Source organism: Aulonocara sp. 'chitande type north' Nkhata Bay, linkage group LG3 (genome assembly GCF_057382095.1).
Source record: "Aulonocara sp. 'chitande type north' Nkhata Bay isolate Kocher_YH1m ecotype deep benthic linkage group LG3, A_spYH_male_GT1.1, whole genome shotgun sequence".
Classification (NCBI taxonomy): domain Eukaryota; kingdom Metazoa; phylum Chordata; class Actinopteri; order Cichliformes; family Cichlidae; genus Aulonocara; species Aulonocara sp. 'chitande type north' Nkhata Bay.
Genome location: NC_141346.1, coordinates 11,634,955 through 11,651,181, shown reverse-complemented (window position 1 = coordinate 11,651,181; position 16,227 = coordinate 11,634,955). Strand labels below are relative to the sequence as shown.

The 16,227-nt window shown below is 42.3% G+C and overlaps 2 protein-coding genes and 1 long non-coding RNA gene across 3 annotated transcripts in view; 1 reads left to right on the top strand and 2 right to left on the bottom strand.

The window, feature by feature from the left end:
• The window catches only part of LOC147333961 (butyrophilin subfamily 2 member A2-like), a 44,504-nt gene that overhangs the window by 14,102 nt on the left and 14,175 nt on the right, over window positions 1-16,227 (top strand). The gene's annotated exons all lie outside the window — the stretch shown is intronic.
• Window positions 3,797-4,736, bottom strand: LOC147333963 (uncharacterized). The gene is made up of 3 exons (XR_015128472.1): window positions 4,706-4,736; window positions 4,569-4,630; window positions 3,797-4,295 (listed from the first exon to the last, which is right to left on the bottom strand). It is a non-coding gene; the product is annotated as an uncharacterized LOC147333963 (long non-coding RNA).
• LOC147333962 (nuclear factor 7, ovary-like) lies at window positions 12,852-14,522 on the bottom strand. Its single transcript, XM_086286528.1, has one exon. The coding sequence runs from the start codon at window positions 14,520-14,522 to the stop codon at window positions 13,134-13,136; it is 1,389 nt and encodes a 462-aa protein (XP_086142654.1). The 3' UTR covers window positions 12,852-13,133.

Sequence of the window (16,227 nt, the reverse complement as noted above, 5' to 3'; positions counted from 1 at the left end):
ACACTGTCCTTCCGATGGTCCCATTGTCTTTTGAGTTTACAGTAAACTCCTCCGATTTCTCCTTAATATCAGTCCATCTTCAGTTTTCACATTGTACGATCTTGGGTTTACCTCCTCCAGTACAGTTGCTCTGTTTTCCCAGATGTTTGCATCTTCCACTCTGACTGCTTCATTGGGTGCGAGTGGTTTTAGACTTTTTGAGGACTTGTCAAAGTTGATCTTTTGTCTCTTCTGCGACTGTTTCATTTTGTCTCTCACTTGTTTGTGTTTCCTGGTTGTTGTGTAAGGAAGAGTGGTCCGTAGTTTTCTTCCCATTAATATTTCTGCTGGTGACTTGCCATGCTCCAGTGGTGATGCTCTGTAGCTCAGTAGTGCCAAATAAGGATCTGCCTTACTATCTTGTGCTTTCTTTAGTAACTGTTTCACAATGTGCACACCTTTCTCTGCTTTCCCATTGGACTGTGGATGCAGGGGGCTTGAGGTCACATGTTTAAAGTCATATTCCTGAGCAAATAGTTGGAATTCTCTACAACTATAGCAAGGTCCATTGTCACTATGAACAATCTGTGGTATCCCATGTCTAGCAAATATTGATTTCATGCGCGTTATGACACAAGTAGCTGACATGTTGGACAATAATGCCATCTCTGGATAGTTTGACAAGTAATCAATAACCAGCAGGTAGTTTTTTCCTTATGTTGTAGTATGTTTTGCATTCACCTCTTGGCCATTTCCCATTCAACAGTGTTATAACTCTTTGCAGACTAGAGTCCTTATGTGTTTCAGCCTTGATCTGATGTGATTTTCTGTCTGACATAGGAAGTGACTCTGCTACCAGGTTTACATGTATATTTACATCCATCTCTGTGGAGCTTTGCTCTTTGTTTGGGGTTGTGCCCCTAGAGAGTGCATCTGCTAACACAGTATGTTTACCTGGTGTGTAGATCAAGTTGAAATCATAGCGCTGTAGCTTCATCATCAATCTTTGAATGCATGGAGACATTTCACTTAAGTTTTTCTTGATTATGGCTATCAATGGCTTGTGGTCAGTCTCTGCCACAAATGTTGGCAAACCATAGACATAGGTGTGGAACTTATCAAATCCAAAGACAAGCCCCAATGTCTCTTTTTCTATTTGGGCGTAGCGAGATTCTGTCTCTGTCATTGCTCTTGAGGCATATGCCACTGGCCTCCAGTGGTCTCCATAAGCCTGCAACAACACTGCGCCGATCCCGGCCTTCGATGCATCTGTTGACACTTTTGTTTTTCTTTTTGGATCAAAATACGCCAAAACTGGCTCTGTTGTAAGTGTCTTTTTCAGTTGTTGCCACTCGTTTTCCAGTTCTTGCCACTCGTTTTCCAGTTCTTTATTCCATCTGAACTCGCAGCTGTCACGATGAGTTGTGTGGCTGTCAGTGGCTGGACCCACGTGCAGGACTCGGAGACAAAACATTAACTTAAACGACAGCTTTATTTGCTGGTGAGTCACCCTTGGCGATACATAAACAACAACTTAAACTAACTAGACTGGAGATGCTGAAGATTGCAGACAATGAATACACACACAACAAACGTGGAGGACGCAACAACTGGCAGGGAAAAACACAGGGCTTAAATACATACTGAGGTAATTAGGGAATGTGAAACAGGAGGAGAGCACAGCTGGGACTCATCAGACATGACAAGACAAGGGGAGGCAAAACTCAACACATTGACATAGTACACAGACTTTCAAAGTAAAACAGGAAACTGAACAGACGTGGACTAAACTAGGGGATACAGTGACAGAAATCAAACCCAAGAGAATCAAAACACATCATGAAATCAAAGATAACTAATACAAACAGAAAAACACTGAGTCCACAGACTCAGGACCGTGACAGCAGCTATTGTGTAGAAGCTGTCTCAGGTGCACTGTTTTGGCTGCCAGGCTTGGGATGAATTTTCCAATAAAGTTAACCATTCCCAGGATTCTCAACACACCTTTTTTATCTTCTGGACGTGGCATTTCCAGTATAGCTCGTAGTTTTTCCTTGTCCGGCTCGATGCCTTCGGCTGTCAGCTTGTCACCGAGAAAGGTAATGTCACCCACGCCAAACTGACATTTTGCTCTGTTCAGTTTAAGTCCATAACGTTTCACTCTTTCCAAAACCTTTACTAGTCTCTCATTGTGCTGCTATAGTGTGGATCCCCACAAAATGATGTCGTCCATATAAACTCTGACTCCCTCGATTCCTTCGATCATATGCTCCATGGTCCTGTGGAATATCTCAGGAGCTGAAGAAATTCCAAAAGGCATTCTCAAGAAGCAGTAACGCCCAAATGGCGTGTTGAACGTGCAGTATTTTGTACTGTCTTCATGAAGCTTTAGTTGCCAAAATCCTTGGGACGCATCTAGTTTGCTAAAAAATTTTGCACCAGCCATTTCACTTGTTATTTCTTCTCTTGTAGGTATCTGGTAATGCTCTCTTTGTATGTTAGCATTTAAGTCTTTCGGATCCTAGAGTCTGCATGGTTTTTTAATGCACACCATGGAGTTAACCCATTCAGTAGGTTCTTCAACTTTTCTTATAACTTCCAGTGCCTCCATCCGCTCTAGTTCCTCTTTGAGCTTGTCTTTAAGAGCAGCTGGAACACGTCGAGGTGCATGAACCACAGGCTGAGCTCCTTCTTTCAGCTTTATCTTGTAGGTGAAGGGTAAGACTCCAAACCCCTTGAATATGTCTGGGTACAGATCCACTATTTCTTTCACACTTTTGGGCTCACATGCTTTATCTCCCAACAGAGATTCATGTCCCTCTGGCACAATGATAAACATCAGACTGTGATATTTTCCTTTTACCCTGAGCCTGCATTTACCTTTGGTTTTGATTGGTTCTCCATTATATGCTTGGAGTAAACTGTTATTTTGGAATATGTGTGGTTTCGTTTTCATTGCTTTCACATCCAGCTCATTCACCAGATTAGCCTTGGCTCCTGTGTCCAGTTTGAAAGTTACCAGGGCTCCATTCACTGGTAACATCTCTGTCCATTTGTCCTGCTTCACTGTACTGACTGCAGGTTGGTCCATGGGTGTATCATGCTGCATTACCATTCCCACAAAAAACGTGTCACTAAGAGCAGTTTCTTCTACTGTGTGTACTCTTTCTTTTTGTTTATTCTTTGAAAAACATTGCTTGGCAAAATGGTTTTGTCCATTGCATTTTTTGCATATTTTACCATAAGCTGGGCATTGTTTCCTTCCATGTTTTGTGCCACATCTTTTGCACAAGAAAGTGTCTTTTGATTCTTTCTGTTCTTTTTTGTACGTGCGCCCTGCCTGCCGTGTATTCACTGCAGCTACAGCTGTACTTTCCATGTCTATTTCCCTCGGCGACCCGCTGAAGGTTTTTGCATGTTGTATTGCGAGCTTGCTGGCATGACATACTTTCACAGCACTTGCTAAAGTCAGATCCGCCTCTCTCAGAAGCCTCTCTCTCATCTTTATATCTTTTATTCCAAATACGATCTGATCTCTTATCATAGATTCTTGCAGCTGTCCAAAATTGCATGTTCTTGCCTTTAACTTGAGGTCAGTCAGAAACGTATCAAAACTCTCTGAAGGTTGTTGTATACGTGACCGAAAGACGTACCTCTCAAATGTTTCATTCTTTTTGGGCGAACAGTGTTCATCAAACTTTCTCAACTTTCTTCGTCAAACTTTTCTTTGTCTTCTGCAGTTGCGAACACAAACGTGTTATATATGTAGCAAGTACATAAGCTAAAATAATTTAAGTTGGTTATGAGTAGTTGGGCTAATTCAGAAGATATCAGATTCGGCTCTAGGAGGTGAGTGAAGTACAATAAACGTACAACCACAGATATTGTGATTACAATTGTTATTTATAGTGAAAATAAAGTGCAATTACCAAACACCAATATTTACAAAATCTGCAGACAAGGAAAAAATAAAACAATTCAAGCTTGTAAAATATCCGCTGCACGGCAGTGCAGGAACCTCGTCCAACCTCTGGCAACAATGTCCATAAAGTTTATTTCATGAGTGATATAAGTCCAACGCGTATGACAGTCTAGACAGGTTGAAATTTGAAGTAGGATGATCAGCACTAAGATTCCAAAGCTGAAATCTCAGAAGTGAGATTTAGGGGACTGAAACCAAGAGGGGAGAGTGTAGGCCGCAGCAGCCTCCTACCAGACCGCAGGAAGTTGTAGCTGGGGTTCTGGCTCGTTGGGCCTAGCTCGCCATCCAAAGTAGTGGTGTCGCTGTGGTCTCTCCAGGGCACCACTAGCCTGCACTATAATCACAAAACCACTATTAGCAAAATTCATCTAAACTTCCCAAGCTAGCTTTAGTTCCAGTGTACACATAAAATCCATGAGAAAATACAACAAATACATATCCAACCATTGTAATGAATTAAAACAAATGACAATCTCAAATAACAAAACTACAGCCACATAAAGTGAGAGCAGTAGTAATGCAGTAAGCCTCAGCCATCCCATCAGCTAATTGCACTGGCATACTGATACAGGTTACAAATACAAACAAACATTCAGGCTCAACTCACCATTCACTACGTGCGATGTCACATACGAGCCCCACGCATCTACCCACGGCGGTATCAAAATACTGTTGAACGCAATCCACAATTAATTCAAAAACAAGCCAAGATAGTAAACAGCGAAGAGCGCTCGCCCTACGTACCTGTTGCTTCCATCCGCTAACGCCTCTCCCCCGCGTCTTTTCGAGACGACAACCCGGAAGGCATATATCGGTGCCTCGCGAATGTGATTGGTCACAACAGGCATGTGCAGACACGCGCCATGACGCGTCGCGATGCCTTCACGGGCACGCTCCCAATTGGAATTTAAGATTCCAATTTAGTTATAGACGCAGTTCTTTTTATTTTTATGTGGGTTACATATACTTCCACCGCTTGTGGACCTGCTACGGTAAGAAGCAGTGCAATCTTCCGTGTATCAGGCTTACTATCTAGGCCGACAGCTTGCAGGTATAGCATAAACCGCTGTTTAAAAGTTCGCCACTCACAGTCCACATTTCCGTTCCAGTTGACGGCATCTGGTGGCTTAACACTGTCCATGATGACCTGCTTTACTGGTTCACTCCTGGTACCATGTCGTGTTTTCAATAAAACATCAGTAGTAGTGAGCAAGCTTCTTTATTTTTTTTAACGTGGCTCACATCCATGCACGTAAACGTAACCTGCCGCTGCTTCTACAACACAGTATATATCACAATTTGGTTAGACAGCCCCCTAGTGGTGAAGCTGAACTACCCACATAACTCCTATCAACACACTGTGTATGCTAGTTTTCGCTATTACTCCGCCATATTGTGTGAAGATTTTTCTGTTACTATCTGTATAAGTTAACTACTGAAAGACATGCAGTACTTAAAGTATTATTTCATTGCTGTGGAAAGTTAGTGACTGTGTCAGCTAACATGTGCGAGTTAAAAAGATGTTTTTGTCTAATGCTACAGTTCATGTTATCTAAAGTATTCTCATCAGCTAATGCAGCGAACAATAGTGACTTAGTTTGGATACAGTTGTCCTGAGACTGAGTGCATCCATAAGAATATTGTTTTGGTTGTATTGCTTCTGAAACTCAATACAGACGAGTGAGAGTGAGAGCTGCGTGTCTGTGCCGCTCTTTCACCTCTCCTCACTATTTCCCCTGTTTAAGGGCACAACATAAACACTGAGGCTTCAAAATGCAGCATCTACAACACTGTCACCGAATACTTTTGCTGTATTTAGCAACCAAGACTCTTCAGCATGCTCTTGTATTGCTTATAAGACTGTTCACTGCATCTGGAGGAGTGCTTGGAGTGGAAGGGTCAGAGATTAATTCATTCTCTGAAAAGCATTGAACACTAGCTTTCTCACCTAAGTGGTCAGAGAAGAAAGAAACAAAAAAGCACAGCTGTGGTTTTATTGAACTGGAGTGGGAAGGGTGGTCAACCAAGTGTCATGTTACACATGAAGAGTAGAAGTTCATCTTCAAGTTATACCATGTCAGTGACCTTCATGGTTCCTACATTCACATTGGATTTTCTAAAACAACACGTGCTGATTAATTTTATGAACGGCTGATAATCATTGACATTCACTTGTTTATCTCTTTGTAGTCTTGTACCTTGTAAAAGTTGTAAAGATTACTTTATGCATTTTGTCGCTTAGAGTATTTTTGCTCTGAGTTATTAGAGGAATTCCATAATCAAAGGCAATTACTTCCTCAGTGCCAAAAACTTCCAGATATGTTCTTTCACAGCTGCTTAAACATCTGTATCTGAGCACACATTTTGATATTTGTCCTCTAAGCTCTGGTCAGTTGGTGGAAACACACATGCTCATGTTTTACTATCAGTTGACAATCATTGATACTCACTTGTTCTTCTCCTTGTACTGCATCTGAAGTCATAAAGATTACATTAGTCACTGATTCACTAGAATAAGGTTGAATCTAATGCTACAGTGACCTCCCCTCTGTACTGTGTAATATAAAAGTCAGTCAGGTTTGCAGATGACACACAGATACTGTTGAGTTTTCACTGACAGAATGGAGATCACGCTGAAGTTCTCGCTGTTGCTTCTGGTCTGCTCTGTTTCCACAAATCAGACAGAGGCAGATAATGAAATTCTTGACCAGCAGATTTCAAACCAACAACCCTGTCCACAGGAAATCCATGCTGTGGTCAGAGAGCTGACTGCCTCAGTGGCTGAACAGAAAGTGGAAATCAGGACCTTAAAACAAGAGAATAAAGGTAGAGTATGATGTCAGGTAGTGAGAAAAATGACAGCATGAGGAAACCTTCATATGAGCCCCTGTTACAGAGATATCAATGTCACTTCATGAATCTATCACTAACGTTTCTCATTAATTTTTTTATTTTTATTATTTATTCATTATTTATTCAATAATCTAACCTACTAAAAATGAAAAGATTCAAATGATGCAGATAAATAAAATTCATATTGACTTATTTATGTTCTTTTCTGTCAGACCATGTCGCAAAACTGAAAGACCTGGAAATGCAGAACGTTGAACTTCAGAGACAGAGGTCTGAAATTGACAAACTTAAACAGCAACAAATAATAAATAAATAAATAAACTTTATTTATAAAGCACACTAAAAAAACAAGGGTATACCAAGGTGCTTGACAAAAATAAAATAGGAAAAGGGAGATGGGAGGGAAAAGAGAAAGGACCTGGCACGTATCAATTATAAAAACCATCATAAGATATAAAAGTAGTTCACAAGCATAAAAAATGTACCAGCGCACACAAGTGTTAACTGGGTGGAAAGGCAAGATTAAAGAAATAAGTCTTAAGCCGTGATTTAAACAGTGGCATAGAGTCAGACGCCCGGATAGCGACAGGAAGGTTGTTCCATAAGACCGGGGCAGCTACAGCAAACGCGCGGTCACTGCGAGACTTCAGCCGAGAACGAGGTTGCTCCAGAAGAATTTGGGTAGCAGAGCTAAGTGCTCTGACAGGAGTGTGTAACCTGAGAAGCTCATTGAGGTAGCTCGGCGCAAAGTTATTAATGGTTTTGTAGGTGAAAAGTAATATTTTAAATTGAATACGGTATTTAATTGGAAGCCAGTGCAAGCCAGCAAGAACAGGAGTGATGGAAGAAAACTTCCTGCTACCTGTCAAAAGGCGTGCCGCCGCATTCTGGACAGTCTGCAATCTAACGAGAAGGGTGGAGGAAAGGCCAATGTAAAGAGAGTTGCAGTTCATATCCAGAATCGGATTCTTTTGGTTATTACCCAAAGCTCGTGACCATAGGTGAAGGTGGGGACAAACTGATAGGAAAGAGCTCCTGCCAGCCACACAGCCACCTGCGACAATCACAGACATTTATCTACTGGCTTGACTGGCGGCTGCAAAACATTGCAAGATAATCTTGGTCAGGTATTCTTCCAGTCCACAACTTTACCACGAGTGTTGTTATATCAATTTAATTGTCCCACAAGGGGAAACTTGGGTGTAACAGCAGCAAGAAAACACATATACAAACAAACAGTACACATGACACAGAACAGAAACATACACAATTCTTACATATTTACATGAAGGACAATGGTTACCAAAAACTGAGTACCATACTGTTGTTAAATTAAATAAAATTAAATACAGATAAGAGGCAACCCTGGTTGTAGTGTGAATCGGTTGATAAAACAGTGCACGATACAGCGCTGATGTAAACATCTGTGTTTGTTGGGAGCAGTTCAGATTGTACAGTCTGACAGCTGCAGGGAGGAAGGACCTGCGGAAACGCTCCTTCATGCATCGAGGATGCAGCAGTCTGTCACTGAAGCAGCTCTGCAGTTCAGCAACATCTACATGCATGGGGCGGGAGATAAACTGCTGCTCCAACATACCACACTGTAAAAAATGACAGATGCCACCACAGAGTCATAGAAGGTCTTTAAAAGCGCTCCCTGGACTCCAAATGACCTCAGCCGCCTCAGCAGGTAGAGTCTGCTCTGACCCTTCCTGTAAAGAGCATCATCCCTGTACTTATACTTTTGTGTTGCTCTCTCATCACATCTTCATTATTCTCATCACTGCTTAAAACAACACACATCTTTTTTTAACTGTCCTTTCTCCAAAACAGAAAGTGGCATTACAGTTGTTTCAGGCTGAGAGACACAAAACGCTCTTCGTATTATCATTCATATATCATCCACACAACTATTTTATTTCTTTTTGTCCACTGGGCAGGTGACCTGCAGAATCATGTCTGCCCCAGCTGGATACCTTTTCACACACACCGTGACGTCAGACACACTCACAGTCACTTCATTCGTCAGACTTCTTTTAAGTTTGCAGCAGGCAACGCGACTGAGTATTGTGTCAAGATAAGTAGGAAGACCACGCTATAATGGACAGTTGAAGGAAAAGGTCAAATTTACAGGGAATCTTTTTGTTTTGTTTTTGGACAGAAAGATGAGAGTTTGATGTGTACATGGCTGTGAACAAAAATATAAATGTGGTGGATCATAAATTTGATTAGTTTTGAAGTTGTACATCTCTGTTCCTTACATTTCATGTCATGCCCTTATTAATGTTTTATTTGTTGCTTTGACTGTTTTCGAATAGAATATGCAGTGGGAATATAGAGGGAGATAAGTAGTGAAAGTTTTGCCTGGGTTGATTGTGCGTCGATCCATTGTTAATGCCTCAGGGCTCCAGTAGGTGGGTTCGCGCGCTTCCTCCTTCACTCAATACAGACGAGTGAGAGTGAGAGCTGCGTGTCTGTGCCGCTCTTTCACCTCTCCTCACTATTTCCCCTGTTTAAGGGCACAACATAAACACTGAGGCTTCAAAATGCAGCATCTACAACACTGTCACTCTGCCTCCACCATGGAGACCGTCTCCATGGTGATGAGTACAACTGGCAGCTGAAACTGTTGTGAACTTCTCCATGAGTCATATTTCCTGTTTCAGAGCTGCTGATTGGCTCTTTGGGCCCTTTACCTTCAGGAGGTCATGGACGAAGCACTGAAGTCGTTTATCACGTAAAAAATATTTTTAGTTTATAATAATTTGATAAATAATAAAATATTAATAAAAAGTGGAGGTTTTTTTAGAACTTAGATTTTAAGCTATTTATGCCTTTTTTGCTGCTCTTTTTTAAACTTATTCCCTTTAAACTGTATTTATTCTTTTTAAAATATATTGGTTATTGCACTGTAGAGGCTGCTGAGGAACAGTATTTCGTTTCAGGCTGTGTAACACGAAATGACAATAACCAATAAAGTCTTGAGAGCTGCCATCATTGTTCCAGCAGGAGGCAGTAAAACACCAAACTGCACCTGTTGTGCTGAAAAGGTGTGAGCATGTGCAGTAACCCAGTAAGTTACCTGAATATCTCTCTCTCACACACACACACACACACACACACACACACACACACAGTACTGATACTAATGACTCGCTCTCAGATCTATTTGGGTTTAATGTCAGGGTATATTTGTGGATGAAAGTTTTGTAGGACACATGATGTGGACAGTCTGGTAATCCCAGAATATTTTAATGTAAGAAAACTCCAGACAGCTCTGGAGAAAGTTTCAGAGTAAAAGCCCTGGAGTGTTTTACATGTTATTCTGTTGGATTCAATCTGACGGAGCTGATTCATAAACACTTCACTGCCAGGTATCAGGTGACCTGCAGAGACTGATCCTACAAACACTCAGAAACAGAGTAAACCAAACTGCACCACAGTGATCAGACGAAACCTTCCTGACATGAACACAGCTCCTCAGTAAAAACTGTGAACCAGCAGAGAGACTACACCCAGCACCATACACCACCTCTCTGACACAGTACACCCTCGGGCAGGTGGTGTCCCCATAAACAGTGTGAGAAGCTCTGATTATTTACTATGTTCAAACAAACTGAGTGTCCACAAACGTCTGAGCTCACAGTGAGAGCTGCTGGCACAGTTTGGAGGTGTTCTGCCCCCTGCTGGACACACAGAGCTACAACATGAGGATCAGAGGAGGCTGGTGCTGCTTCACCTTTAGACACAAGAAGGAGGTCAAAAAATGTAGAAACAGAGATTGTTTTTAAACCTGTAAAGGAGGAAATCCTGACGAACCAATCCACAGCCAGAAAAGAAGTCTAACTCTGTGCTGCTCCAATCAGGAATCAGCTCTGTTACTGTGTGAGTGTGTAAAGTCACAGAGTAGCTGGTTTCAAATGTATCTATAAAGTTTATTCACATTTTATTTAGGCTTCAAAAAACAGTCCAAGTTTATTTCTTTGGACTTTGTTCACTTAGCGCCACCTGGAGGACAGTCAGCTCCCTGCAGCAGCTCTGGAGGACTGTTAACTGATGAAGAGCTCGGACTGCACAGCCTGCTTCATCACCGACTTCTTTAAATAAACATGACCACGATCAGTCGCAGCACCTCAGACAAACGTTTGTTACACAGCAGCCGCCTTCACACCGACTGAGCTCCATCACAGCTTCAGAGCTCAGCTTACTAAAGTCAAAGTTTATTTCCTCTCAGGTTTCTTACTTTCAGTAAAGTTTCACTGTTAGAGCCCTGACCAGCATCCTGCAGCATCTGGAGCAGCTGTGTGGTGCTGTCATGGCAATAAGGATCCAAATCTGTGGGGATGTTTCCAGCAGGGGTTATAACCTGCAGCCAGCAAGGTGTGCCTAATAAAGTGGCCGTGTTTATGTCCCAGTGCAGCAGCATCAGAAAACGGTGGTTTACATCTCTGTTACAGGAAACCTGAAGAGTTAAAACACAAGAGAAGAAAATCTAAACGTTACACAAAGAACAAAAAAGAAGTAAACTTCATAAAAACTTCACAAATGATGCTTTAAATGAAAAATAAATCCCTGTAAATAATTCAACAGGTCACATGTTAGAACCACCTTAACTAAACTCTGTAGCCGGTCACTGTGGTTTGTCCCAGCAGCTCTTAGGAAACAAACTGCTAACTTCAGTGTCAGCACACACTGTTAGTAAACTATGCAACACTGAATTCAGGTTTCAGTTGTGTTAAGTTGTGAAGTTGTGATTAAAGTCTTCTTACTGACACAGGTAGGATGGTCAGGCGTCCTCTGTTCCTTCACCGTTCATGAACTGTCACTTATAAAATGCTGCCAAACATCAACTACACTCAATAACTAAACGTGTGCAGGTTAAAGTGATGGACGCCCAGATCTGCACTCCAAATACAAACAGACTAAAGGTGTTTCCTCCAGAAACAAAGACAATATTTACAAAGGTCTCACAGGTAAATTGTGAGCGATCACAGCAGCATCTCATCCTGACTAACAGCTTTTAGATGCAGGGAGAGCGTCGTGGTTCAGAGGTGGTTCAGCAGATGATGAAGGCCTTTCTGTTGCATTGTGTAGTGCTGTGGAGGCCATGATGGTCGACTGGGTCTGCTTCTACTGAACTCACAAACACTTCTGAGGTATTTACACCTGAAGCCTCATTGAATGTGAGTCAGAAACAAACGGCTCAGCTGTGATTAATGGATGTTTCCCTGCATTTCTATTTTCACACAGTTTATTTCTTACAGCAGGAAAACTGAACAGAATGTATGTAAGAGGTCAGAGTGAGGATGACGTCACTTAATACAGGAAATACATGTTTGTCTGTTTTGATGATGAAGGACTTCTTCAGCTCTGTAAACAGCTACACTTGAGAGGACAGAGGTGATTTCATGGATCAATAACAATGTGTTTATCAGCTTTCATCATCGCAGTGCAGACATGACGTCAGATCTATCAGAGTGAAGGCCGTCTCTCTGATGACGTCACAGAGCAGAGTCCTTCTGTCCAATAAAGGATCTCAGATCAGCTGCTGCCATCTTGTGGCCACAGTTGGTTACTGTCTCTGAAAGTTGTCTCATGTTTCCTGTTGTCCTGCTAACAAAGGCTGGAGCTCATCATGCTGAGAGGGCAGCAGCATTTTGTGGCTCTTCACACATGTTCATTATATTCTGATGATCCTGGATGGAGACAAACTACAGATAAGTGTGTTCAGCCCAACTAGTTTATCTCATTACAGCAGTTTGATGTTTCCCTTTGAATCCCCCTGAAGATCCTGACAGTGAAGCACGTACATAATACTCCAGCCTTTCAACTCTGAGCTTATTTAGTTCTATTAATACACTGAAATCTCATTTGTGTCATGAAGAAAGTCTTTAATCAAACAGAATTCAAAGAGCAGAAACATTTCATATATGGAGTTAAACATGAATCATTGTTTCAACAACATATTTATTGTTGTCATAAACAGACAAGAAGACAACAACAAACTGCTCCTCCCATTCAACACATGTCAGTCCATATCCCAGCAAACTAAATCATCTCCATTTACACATCAAATAGAAACATGAATCACTTGTAATGATTAGAAACTTGATAGAACTTCAAATCTAGTTTGGGGAGTCATTCAGTGAGAAACAGTGAAATGATTTTCCATGTGAAAAGGTGGACAGCAGAAACAGAAAGAAAGAGTGAAACTAAAAGAGAAACAAAGAGCTTTGGAACAACGAGGCAGCAGGAGGACAGCTGCAGTTTAACAGCTTCAACTCACTGACAGGAAACAACATTAGAAACATCATCATCCTCAACTCATCTGCTGCACTGACACTGACACCTTCAACGGACACACCTTCACTTTACCACCATCATCAGTGCTAATGTATGGAAACATCCTGTGAGTGAAAGTGTGTGTGAAGGTGTGTATGTGTGTGTTAGTATCAGGATCAGAGAACGACAGCTTTCCTCTGTTCCAGTCCAGATTCACTCTGATCCTCTGGAACTTCTTCTGGACTGAGAGAGCAGAATCTGCTGATGGTGAGAATGTGTAGTATTTACCTTTATAGAAAAATATTGTCCATAATCCAGACAGCATGTCTCCCTTCCTCTGCACAGACTCTGCTAACACACCCAGTGCCCACCGTATACTGTCTCCAACTTCAACATCCCAGCTGTGAGTCCCTGAGTTAAAGCCCTCAGAGCCCAGGACAGAGATGTAACAATCAATCCTCTCTGGATTATCAGGAAGCTGCTGCCTCTCTCCTTCTCTCACACTGGTCAGATCTTCAGACAGGATGAGGTCTGTATCAGCAGTGTTTGGGTCCAGAATGAGAGGAGTGTAGGAGACCATGTCCTTCATGTTGTTCCAGATGTTGAAGGTCAGGTTGCCCAGGTGTTTGGCCTGGTCTATCAGAGCTCCTGAGGGCAGCTGTGGATCATCCAGCAGGGGGCAGCGCTGGACTCTTTCCACTGCAGCCTTGTAGTTGTGCAGGAATGAGACGTCTTCAGCTCTCAGCTCCTCCTCTGTGGCTCTGACTGTGTCTGAAAGAGCTGCTATCTCTCTGCTCAGAGCCTCCATCTTCTCCTTCATCATCCCACTCTTCTGCTCCTCTTCCTCCCTCAGTGCAGCCAGCCTGGCCTCCTCTTCCTCTGCTAGAAACTGCTGAAGCTTCTTAAACTGCTCCTTAATCTGCCTCTCTGTGTGTCGGGCCTGGACCTTAATGTGTTCTGCTGTTTGATCAAACTTCACTTGAACTTCTTCACAAACCTTTAACTTCTTCTTTAAGGGCTCCAGAGTTTCCTGAAGTTCCTTCTTGTGTTGTTGTGCAGCTTCATCGATGGGTCTGAATCTGTGATTGGTGTGTTTTTCTGAGGCACAGCAGACGACACACACTGGCTGCTGATGGTCCAGACAGAAGAGTTTGAGTTTCTCAGAGTGCAGACTGCAGAGAGCCTCTGAAGCTCTCTGATCTCTCTCCTGTAAGAACGACTCACACAGGTTCTTTAAAGCTCGGTTTAAAGGTGGATCATAAACTGATATTTCCTTACAAACTGGACACTCGTGTGTTGGTCTCTCTCTCCACCATCTCTTCAGACAGTCTTTACAGAAGCTGTGGCTACATGACAGAATAACAGGATCTCTGAAGACCTCCTGACAGACCGGACAGCAGAGATCCTCCTCTGATCTGGAAGCCATTGAGTCTGTGAGTGAAGCTGAAAACAGCAGACAGGAAGTACAGTCAGTCCTGGCTCCCCTCCCTCCTCTACCACCTTCACTGAAACTTGCTTTGAGTCGTGTTTTTGCTCAAACTCACATTCAGTGTGTGGAGCGTCAGCAGCTTGAAGCAGCAGTGTTGGAGTTTTCCACTTTTCTCTCCTGTAGCTGGACTCACTCAGAGGAAGCTGCTAGTTTGGTCTGAGCTCAGTCTGATCGTCTGTGCGTCTCTCTTTACTGAGGACGAAGAACTTCCTGTTTCCTGGTTTGTCACATTTGAGTGACGTGAGGGGAGGAGACAAATGTTGCTGTTTGACTTTTAACTAAGGTGTGTTTCAATCCTGCCTGCAGCTCAAAAGCTGTAAAACAGGTTTTGTGTCTTTTCACCTCCACAGGTCACAACATGAAACCTGTTGTGAAGTTTATAAAATAAAGTGTCACTCGGTGGTGCAGCTGTTTGTCAGCTTCTATTTTAGACTTTGTTCTGGTTCTTGTTCAGGTTCCCAGCAGTGGGAGTGTAATGCAGTCACACACACACAGGTGGTGTTAAGGTGGATTCACTTAGTTACAGACAGTGGTGTTATTTCCTGTAACTAAGGGTGTGTTTCACTCCAAAGTTCAGACATTAACCTGCCAGAAGTTGTAAAAGTTACTAATAAAGAGCTTTTCTCTCATTTCACATGTTGTCCACAATCTCCTCGTGATTACCTCTGGAAAGCCCCGTGACACAGCTCTCCATCCAGTGCAGCTTTATGGTCATTGCTGTGGTTCCAGAATCTTCTCATGATGACCAGTAGGTCCCCAAACAGCATGACCTTTGACCTCAACCCCTGCCTGGGCTGTCAGCTATGGTCCCTACTTCTCGCTGGGTCTCTGAAGATTTCTCAGGAGATTCCACCCTTGGGATCATTTCTTCCAGCAATGCTCTGCTGCACCTGCATCTCCTCACTAGAGGAAAAACGTCTATTTGGAAAACATGTCAACCATCATCAAACCAAAATTTCCTTTCAGTTCAGTGAACTTCACTTATCAAAAAATATAATTATTTATTAATTATATTATTGGTTTATCACGTTTTCACTTTCACTTATAGGCCATCAAAGTGTTTATTATCTTTACCCAAATAATTGGAGCAGAACTTGTTCCATATTCAGTTTTTCAGCAAAACGTGTTTGAGAAAAGATTCATTCTTATATCTGGAGGAATAAATATATTTCAATAAATATTAACGTTAGCCTGCGACTTTGTTCCAGTTTTGAATTTTGGCCCACTGTGTATTTGAGTTTGACACCCCTGATCCATAGCTGGCGATTTTTTGTTTTTATGGGCCGATGAATTTTTTTTTTTTAAGGAAGGGTATATATAATGAAAGGTGTTGGATTGGCCAATTGGTCATGATCGACTCTGGGCTGGACCAATTACAGCCGAGGAGGCTGGCTGCACCCTCCCCCTTGTTTAGCAATCACGTGATTTTCGCGCATTGCATGCCGGGAACTCGTGGCAAAACAATCCAAGTACCGCATCAAATGCAAGCATTTGCAGCACCGCAAAACGTTCATTCTCCGGTTCCAATACCTTCTTGTTTTTTCTTTGCCGCACAAAAAAGTCTCGACGAAAAGACAAAGAAAAGATACGAGGAAAAAATCAAAGGAGTGAAAGGGTCAGACCCTTACGAGCACACAGAGGG